General features: G+C 38.1%; 1 protein-coding gene across 1 annotated transcript in view; it reads right to left on the bottom strand.

The window, feature by feature from the left end:
- Positions 1–10,455, bottom strand: part of Orc3 (origin recognition complex subunit 3) — a 92,832-nt gene that overhangs the window by 76,256 nt on the left and 6,121 nt on the right. The window contains exon 2 of the mRNA XM_029562383.1: positions 8,378–8,432. Coding sequence (XP_029418243.1) covers positions 8,378–8,432 — 55 coding nt within the window. The remainder of the gene's footprint in view (positions 1–8,377; positions 8,433–10,455) is intronic.

Raw genomic sequence — 10,455 nt, 5'->3', positions numbered from 1 at the left:
TTATTTTGATATATCACAGTGAAAGATTTATCGTCCTCTTTTTTTTTTTTTTTTTTTTAAAAAAAAAAAAAAAAAAAAAAAAAAAAAAAAAATTATCATTTACTTTGAATTTCTAAGCTTTTAATGATTTTTTTTTTTAGTTTGAGGTACATATATACATACAATACTGTTTCCATTACTTGCTCATATTCTATGAGTTCACCTACCTAGCCTCATATTTATACATATTTACTTTAAAAAATTTTCTGTTGAATGATTCTTTATACTACTATATTTTTGTCCCACTGACATAGTTTATTCCATAGTTTATTTTTAAAACTTTGTTTTTGTATATGAGGGTTTTATCTGATGTATGTTAAGTGTAGCACATACATGCAATGCCTACAGAAATCAGAAGACTGTCAGATCCCCTGGAAATGGGGGCTGGAGAGATGGCTTGGTGGCTAAGAGCCTGGCTGCTCTTGCAGTAGACAAGGGTTCAATTCCTAGTACCCACATGGCAGCTTATACCCACCTGTAACTCCAGTTCCAGAGGATCTGATGCCCTATTCTGGCCTTCTTGGGTGGGTGCAGACAAACAATCATACACATAAATTTTTTTTAAAAGATAGGCTATCCTAACTTAATAGTGATCTTGGCATCTCTCAAAAATCAAATTTTTAGATTTGACTGGATAAAATCAAATTTATAGATTCATCTGGGGAAAATGACTTTTTTTTTTTTTTGGTCTTTTTGAGACAGGGTCTCCCTGTAGTCCCAGCTGGCCTGGAACTTGCTATGTAGACCAGGCTGGCCTTGAGCTCAGAGAGCCATCTGCCTCTGCCTCCCAAGTGCTGGGTTCAAAGGTGTGCACTACCACGCCCAGCTAGGAAAAATGACATCTTAAAATGGTTGTAAAAATTTCTAGTCAAGCAAGATGGTAGTATATGCATGTAATACCAGCATTCAGCAGGAGTATTGCAAGTTTGGAGCCACCCAGGCTACATAGTAAGACCCAGTTCATAAATAACTAGATTTATTTTTTGTCCTTTTGGTTGTGAGCTTGAGCCTTTAACAGCTGTGACAGTTCTCCAGTCCTCAATTTTTTAATTAAAAAAAAATCACATCTAAAACTGCTATCAATCTGTTCCTCTAGTCAAGTCTTTTTCTTCCTTACAATTTCCTACTTTTGTTCACATTTGTACGTCTTTCCAATTGCTAACACTCTACCATAACGTTTTAAAGTTAACTGGTCATTTGGAATAGACACTTTCTTACACATGACTCAGTTTCTACCAAGTATTGAGTCAATTTTGTCAAACATCTTACAATACAGTAAGTCATTATAGGCAAGATGACAAAGCTATGGTATTAAAATGTAAACAAGAGAATGGACAGAGATATATTACTAAAAGAAAAATCAGAATAACAAGGAAGCCTTAAAGAGAAAAAAAAAAATCTCCTTAGGATCATGATAAGCTATTTCAAAGTAAACAAAGACATGCTTTCATGATGAATAACTCTATATCAAAGTACATAATGAAAAACATCTTAGAAGCAGGGAAAGAGTAGCAGGACACTAACCTATTAACATTACTTCTCTTAGTCCTTTAAATCAGGGTCATAAAAAATATGTGAGCAGGCTGTGTGTGCTGGCACACCCCTTTTATCCCAGCACTTGGGAGGCAGAGGCAGGCAGATCTCTGTGAGTTGGAGGCCAGCCAAGATCCAGGCTAGCTGGGGCTACAGGGAGACCCTGTCTTAAAAAAAGAAAAAAAATGTGAGCAGTGAGAGGAGCTGCAGAAGATAAGTGGCCACTGCTGTAAGGTTTCCTCTGGCCTCAGCTTCTCAGTGCCTCACTCTGTGAACACCTTCTACACTGCCACTGCCCCTACCAACACTCTCCTCAATCTCTTTTCCCAGTTTTTGTCCAACTGTTTTGTTCGATGTACTGTCATCCACAGATTAAGAAGAGGGAGAAGTTACATGTGTTCTCTTAGGGATATATCCAAATGGTTTCAAGTCCACGGTCAAAGAAGGCAACTGCTAAAAATTGGATATATTTTCTTTATCACATCTCTCTTGTAATCAGAGTCAATTCTTTATAAGGATTTTCATATTATAATAATGCTTATCAGTCTTAGACCAGTACAATGAGAGTCTTTAAAATTTTTTTCTAAAACAAGGCAGGTGTGGTGGTGCATGCTTTTAATCACAGCACTCAGGAGGCAGAGGCAGGCAGGTCTCTGTTTAAGGCCAGCCTGGTCTACATAGTCAGTTCCAGGCCAGCTGGGGCTACAGGGAAACCCTGCCACCAACACACACACACACACACACACACACACACACACACACACACACACACACACACACACACACACACACACACACACACACACACACACACATCTAAAACAAAGCTCAAATCATGTACATTAAGTTTACTGATATTCCAAACTGCAAATATGTTAACTTATAATTGAAATCCAGCATAAATGTTCTAAGTGAACACTTGGCTCATGAGATGTACTATAAAGTAATGGTTACAACATGGCTCTAGAATCAGAGGCTAGATTCAAATCCCAGGTCTATGACTTATACAGCATTATAACACTGAAAAAGTTCTTTCGATGTCTATGTAGTCTCATATGTTAATGGGCATAAGAAAATATTCCCCAAAGTTTGCTGAGGTGATTAAATGGACTAAAAATTTTAGAACAGTCCTACACATAATAAATGCTTTAAATAACCAAATCTATTTGTTTTGTTACACTGCTGATGGTGTCACATGATTGCTTGGTATATATCCCTTATATATAATGAGGATTAAGTCCTGAATTTTCTCTAAACCATTTCTCCTAAGTTTAACTATCTCTAACATTAAGTAAGTTTATTCATAACCACTTAATTTTGGTGGCTATTCTGACAGTTATTCTCCATCTATGACTTCCAAATCCACCATTAGCTTACTTTTTTTCAGGAGATGAAGGCAAAGAATCGAGACAGCCTCAAGCTGTATAAAGCTCGAGATGATTGTTTATTCCTTTGCTAATGAGAAACTACCTCTGACCCCCAAATTAGACCAACATTGTATTATTATTACCTTGATTATAAGTGAGTCTCCTTCCTTATCTAGCCAATCTCAAGCTGAAGAATTAACATGTCATATAATTTAGAAAAACCTTACTGTATGTATTTGTCTATTTTCTCAAATAGTCATATTTACAACTAGTATCCAGATAGCTGCAATCCCATATCATAATTTCCCATCAAGATTAATTACACAATGATGAACAGTGAGTGCAAACACCCAATCACCTTTTGAGAAGAAACATAAAAATTCTAACCCTTGGACCCCACTCACAAAGATTCCAATTTAGTTGGTCTGGGTTGGTATCTGACACTGAAAAGTACCTCAAACTGAAATCTAATAAGGTTGGTAGATTGCATTCATTTAAGTTTTCTGGTTATAAAATTGTACTACTGTTATACAAAATATTACTATTGGGGTTAACAAGGTAAAAGGTAGAGGAGAACTCTGTTACTTCAATTTTTTTCTCTCCAGGCCCTCTATGTTACTTCTTAAGAACTGCATGTGAATCTATCATTGTTATCAAGACAGTTTTGAGGTGGTTTTCTTTGTTACAGTTAACAAGTACAATACTTTTTAATAGTATAATTGTGATTAGTTTGAAACAGTGGTAACTCCTTTGTTATACATATATCTAATGGAGCTAGAGAGATGGCTCATTGGTTAAGAACACTGGCTGTTCTTGCAGAAGATCCAGGTTCAAATCCTAGCACCCACAGTTCCAGGAAATCCAACAGCCTCCTTCTGATCTCAGCAGGCACTGACACAGGTGCACTTACATTCATACAGGCAATATACAGATACAAATAAAAAATAAGCCGGGCATGGTGGCGCACACCTTTAATCCCAGCACTTGGGAGGCAGAGGCAGGCGGATCTCTGTGAGTTCAAGGCCAGCCTGGTCTACATAGTGAGTTCCAGGACAGCTGGGGCTACAGGGAGACCCTATCTCAAAAAGATCAAAAAAATAAAATTATTTTTATTTATTTATAATTTTTGGTAGGTTTTTTTTTGGGGGGGTCTTTTTGAGACAGGGTCTCCCTGTAGCCCCGGCTGGCCTGAAACTCACTATGTAGACCAGGCTGGCCTCAAACTCACAGAGATTCCAGTACCTCTGCCTCCTGAGTGCTGGGATTAAAAGCGTGCACCACCATGCCCAGCAATTTTTGGTACGTTTAAAAAAATATTTGGGGGCTGGAGAGAGGGCTCAGTGGTTAAGAATATGGTCTGCTCTTGCAAAGGACCCAGGTTCAATCCCCAGCACCCACATGGCGGCTAACAACCATCTGTAACTCCAGTTCCAGGGGATCTGACACCCTCTTCTGTCCTCTGTGGGCACTGCACAACACAGATGCACTTATGCACATGCAGGCAATATGCTCATACACATAAAATAAAAATGATAAATAAAACATTAGAAACTATATATCTAATCAGAGATAAACACAAAGGCAGGATTTTTTAATTAAACATTACTGAAGTATAATCTATAAATAATACACCCATTCTAGCAGTTTGAAATTTGATGACATAGTGCATATGCACATAACTATCCCTTGATTCACATGCAGGCAATATGCTCATACACATAAAATAAAAATGATAAATAAAACATTAGAAACTATATATCTAATCAGAGATAAACACAAAGGCAGGATTTTTTAATTAAACATTACTGAAGTATAATCTATAAATAATACACCCATTCTAGCAGTTTGAAATTTGATGACATAGTGCCTATGCACATAACTATCCCTTGATTGAGATCAAGAAAGAAACTTTTTTTTTTTTTTTGGTCTTTTTTGAGCCAGAGTCTCCCTATAGCCCCAGCTGACTTGGAACTCACTATGTAGACCAGGCCAACCTTGAACTCACAGAAACCCGTCTGCCTCTGCCTCCCGAGTGCTGGGATTAAAGGCATGTGCCACCACGTCCACTGAAAACATTTTTATTATTCAAAAAGTTTCCTGTTTTCTTGCTGAAATGAACTCTCTCTTCCTCATCCCAAGAAACCATTGAGACCCTTAAGAAAATGTGGTTTTTTTATTTTAAAAAAAAAAAAAGCAATGTTTTTTTTCTGTTATGCACACGTGTCTGGGTGATCAAAATCCACTTATTAACAATATTACTGTATATTAGTGATTAAATACCACTCTTCTAACAATTTAGTAAGTTTATGTTAGTAAAGTCTTTAATAAAGACTAAGAACTGAATGAGATTCTTATGGTACAAGAGGAAGGAGAAAGCAAACTGGTGGTACGGGTGGAAATTATTAATGGCAAACAAATCTTGGTCAGTTGAAAATATATAGCATGGGGCTGGAGAAACGGCTCAGCAGTTAAGAACACTGGCTGTTCTTGCAGAAGACCTGGGTTTGAATCCCAGCACCCACACGGCAGCTAAAACAACTGTCTGTAACTCCAGTCCTAAGGGATCTGACAGCCTCTTCTGACCTCCACAGGCATTGCAGGATACAGGTGCACATACCTACATGCAGGCAATACACACACACACACACATAAAATAAATAAAATTAAAAAAAAAAAAAGTATATAGCAAAAGGCCAGAGAGACGGCTCAGTTAGTAAAATACTTGACTTGCAAACACAAAGCCTTGAGTTTGACCCCTTCAGAACTTAAGCTAAAAAGCATCAGGAGAGAGATGGCTTGGTATACAAGTGTCCTGGCTACGTAAGCCTGGCAGCCTATGTCCTGGCAACCCTAGAAGCAATGAAAAGGTGGAAAGCTCCCTAGAGTCAGTCTATTGGCAAGTGTCAGGTAGGAACCAAAAAAAGGGGGAGTGGGGATGGGGGACTAGGCCTGAGGACTACCACCTGGGATTGCCCACTGGCCTCCACATACACATGCACACACCAGCACACACACAATACCCAGAGAGAGAAAATACATAGCAGATCCGATCAGAATACCTTTCACCTTTCATGCTAAACTTTCCTGTCTCTTGGGCTACAAAGAAATAGGAGTCTTAGAACATAAACAAGACTGAGGTTGTGTCAGATCATAACACAAAGGTATTTATTTATCATTTCTCACAAAGTCCTGAATGTTAGCTTTTATAAGCATGAATTGACAACAGCAACAGGCAAAAAATTTTTTTTTTAATTTTTATTTTATGTGTATGAGTGTATGGCCTGCATGTATTTAAGTGAACCTGGAGTTGTACAATGCTGGAGGAAGTCGAAGAGGGTCTTGGATTCCCTGGAATTGGAGTTACAGTCGGTTGTTAGCAACCATGTGGGTGCTGGGAATTGAACCTGGGTCCTCTGCGGAGCAGCCAGTGCTCTTAATCATTGAGCCATTCCTCCAACCCCAGGATCAAAAATTTAATCAACTAGTCTATCCCCTCATTTTGCAGATTAGAAATCAAAATTAAGAATCAGAGATAAGGGGCTGGACAGACAGCTCAGCGGTTAAGAACACTGGCTGTTCTTGCAGAAGACCCAGGTTCGAATCCCAGCACCCACATGGCAGCTAACAACTGTCCATAACTCCAGTGTACCTCCAGCTCCAAGTGACTGAACATCTTCACATCTTCTCTGGCTTCTTTGGGCTCCCATACACACAAGGCATTCACTCACATACAGGCACATACATATAAAATTAAATAAATAAAATTTAAAAAAAAAAAAGAAAAAAAAAGAATCAGAGAACTAGTCAGGACCATACTGCAAACTCTTTAATCCTAATCTATGTGATTCCATAGCCTGGCAGAACTACTGTAAGAGAACTAGGACCGTCTACTTTTTTCTCAAAATGTACTGATGTGCACAGCATTTATCCCTTAATTAGAACATGTTATATTGAATATATGTGCAGTTATCAAGCCATTACTCTATGTTCCATAGAGACAATGTTTCTTTATCCTTCCAAGTGTGTTAGTTTGACTTTCATTGTGATAAATATCAAAGAGAAACAATATAAAAGGAAAAAGATTTATTTTGGTTCAGTTTCAGAGGTTTCGGTCACAGGTCCACACAGTGTGTTACTTTGGGCCTTAGGTGAGTTAGAATATTAGAAGGAGGAAGAGGAGGCTGCTAATCTCAAGAAGCAGAGAACCCCAGCTAAAGGACCAGAGACAAAACATACCCTTCAAAGTTTTCTTTTTAATTTCACTTTCCACAATTTCTACTACACCCCCAAGAGTGCACTCAATTGATAAATCAATGGATTGAACCACTGATTAGGTCTGAGCCTGCATGATCCAATCATCTCAGAAAATGACCTCATATACACCCTAATCTCCTAAGCACCTTGGTTTCTCATCAAGATTAACCATTATACCAAGTTTATTTATAAATGATGAAATACCACATCAAGATTTTTATTATATTCAAATCTGTACACAAAAACATTGTACATTTGGGACTGGAGGAGAGATGGCTCAATGGGGGAGAGATGGCTCAATGGGGGAGAGATGGCTCAATGGGGGAGAGATGGCTCAGTGGGGGAGAGATGGCTCAATGGGGGAGAGATGGCTCAGTGGGGGAGAGATGGCTCAATGGGGGAGAGATGGCTCAGTGGGGGAGAGATGGCTCAATGGGGGAGAGATGGCTCAGTGGGGGAGAGATGGCTCAATGGGGGAGAGATGGCTCAATGGGTGAGAGCTGGCTGCTCTTCCACAGGACCCGGGTTTGATTTCCAGCAGCAACATGGAAGCTAATTACCAACCAAAAATCCAGTTCCAAAAGAATCTGACACCCCCTTCTGACATCTGCAGTCATTGCATGACACAGGTACACTTACTTACATGCAGGCAATACACTCACACATATAAAATAAAAATAAAATATTAAAAAAAAGACACTGTATATTTAACTCAGAAATAATTTCTACTCAGTTTTCACTAGAAATAGATAAAAACTTATAATCTTCTTCCAGGAGTTACTATTTTATTTTCTACATATAATTTCCCTCATAGTTAAGGTACCTGTTGCTGGTCAGTGTTTTGATTATGTGATCAAGAATGAAAATAATTTTCTAGTAGAAAGTGACTTTTACATTCATTTCTAAAGTTTTAGCCAAAAATCAATGGTAGATAAAAAATAATCATCAAAAGAAATTTACTTCCCAATTTGCCATTTGAAGATATATTTGTATATCCTTTTAGATACAGTCCTGGGATACACCTTTAACCCTTTGACCAATGCCTTTGGGCATACCCTTTACATCAACATGAACAGTAAACCAAGCTTGGAAAAGAGAATTATTCAAGTCAGTAAGATTTTTTCCCTTAAAGTTTAAGACCTGGGGGAAGAAAAACTAACAAATTGGATGTTAAAACACTTTACCTATTGGCACAGTGATCTTTCTTTTCTTGAAGTCTGGTTTAAACACAAAACAGCCCTATTTAGCAAAAAAGAAAGAAAGATAAAGTCAAATTAGGCATAGAACAGGCAAATCTAAATTATTCAAACACTATGGATAAACAAGTTCTTAAAAAGAGAAGCAGGGGGTGGGAGAATGGGTTTCTTTCAGTTTCTAAGAAATCGTATCACATTTCTTTGAATTACAGAAGAAAAAGTGTAAACAATTATCCATTCTTTCCACTCAGTCCCATGAGTTGCTCTCATGTACCTCTGACTTGATTTTTTAACAACTGCAATAAGAGGTAGACAAAGAAAAATCAATTTTTAAGTTCAAGTTCAATTTTTATAAAACTTAGATGGGAAATAAAGATTAATACTATACATTAAAATAATGATTAAGAAAGTTGAAAACACTGCTCCTTTCCCATTCCAAAAGAAGTATGTCTCATTTAATTAAAACTCTAGCCGGGCGTGGTGGTGCACGCCTTTAATCCCAGCACTCGGGAGGCAGAGGCAGGCAGATCTCTGTGAGTTCAAGGCCAGCCTGGTCTACATAGTGAGTTCCAGGACAGCTGGGGCTACAGAGAGACCCTATCTCAAAAAGACCAAAAAAAACCAAAAAATCCTCTAAGTGTCTACAATCTTGAGATAAATGATAAATACATAATTAGGCTCTTGTTTAGTCTTTTCAATTTATCATCTCTTAGCTCACATGTTTAATTCCAGCACTTGGGAAGCTGAGGCAGGAGGACTGCTGTGAGACTGAACCTAGCTAGGCTACACAGTGAACTTTAGGCCCCTGGACCACAATGAACATATCTCAAAAAAAAAAAAAAAGAAAAGGTTAGGCCTAGTGGCAGACTGTAATCTCAGTAGTGGAGGCATAAGAATCAAGAGTTCAAAATCATCCTCTACTGCATTCTGAGTTTTCTTCCAGCCTATCTACCAAACCAAACCAATCCAACTCATATCTTCTAGGCAATCTCCCTAGATTCTCTGGTTAGAAATACTCCTGAGATCTCAGCATTCAAACATCTTTATTTTGCTTTGACTCCCTGAGTAAAGTGTGAGGACCTTTACAGTACAGTTGCATTTTATTTGTAACTGTTTCCTCAGTGGTTATGACAGCATTAATAAATACATTAGGCAATCGGTACACAGAGTGAATGACTACTTGCTAGGTAATTTCCTAGCCACATTCAGTGTCCTATTATTAAACATGACTAGTGGCACATAGCTCTTAAGTTTTTTTCAGGGCTGCCTTTACTGATTTCCAGGTCCATAAGGAAAGGATGCTGTGATAAACTTATCATGGTATAATCTCTGGTGTATTCTGCCAAACTGAAAGCCAACTTCATGGATAGCATCTTCTTTAAGAAATATTTTTATTTTATGCATATGAGTGTACTGCCTGCATGTAAGTGCACCCATGTTGTGTAATGCCTGCAGAGGTCAGAAGAGGGTGTTGGATTCCCCTGGAACTGGAGTTACAGATAGTTGTTAGCCTCCATGTCCATGCTGGGATTCGAGCCAGGGTCCTTTGCAAAAGCAGCCAGTGCTCTTAACTGCTGAGCCATCTCTCCAGTCCCCACTGATAGTTTCTTAATATTTCTATTTATAGAGAAAATGAAAGAATAAAAGAAAAATGACAAAAAGTCACCGCAGGATATTAAGACAGGTGTGCAAAATATAAAGTGGCCATGTGCATTACAAGTTACAAATTAAGAGCTGTGCCTTATAGTTTTGTATCTGCAACCAGTAAAACTATGTGAATTACATATTTTTAAAAAGTGTACAGTACCGTGACAAGCTCATCACTGCATTCTTTCCCTATGGACCTATAAATCAGTAAAGGCAGCACTGAAAGAGCAAAATATAAGGAGTGCCAGAATGGATGTTGCTATAATGGATACTAACACAAGAATAAGAATATAAGCAATGAGTACTAATATAATCAATGGATAGTAATACAGTGATATGATTAACCACTTTGAACTGCTAGTTATGTGACAGTGTGTGAGAGGAAGGAAAAACACTAGGTAGGCCAACAGCCAAAACAT

The sequence above is a fragment of the Nannospalax galili genome, unplaced genomic scaffold (assembly GCF_000622305.1).
Source record: "Nannospalax galili isolate Female #2095 unplaced genomic scaffold, S.galili_v1.0 scaffold1395, whole genome shotgun sequence".
Lineage (NCBI taxonomy): Eukaryota > Metazoa > Chordata > Mammalia > Rodentia > Spalacidae > Nannospalax > Nannospalax galili.
This window is presented reverse-complemented; position numbering and strand designations above follow the sequence as displayed.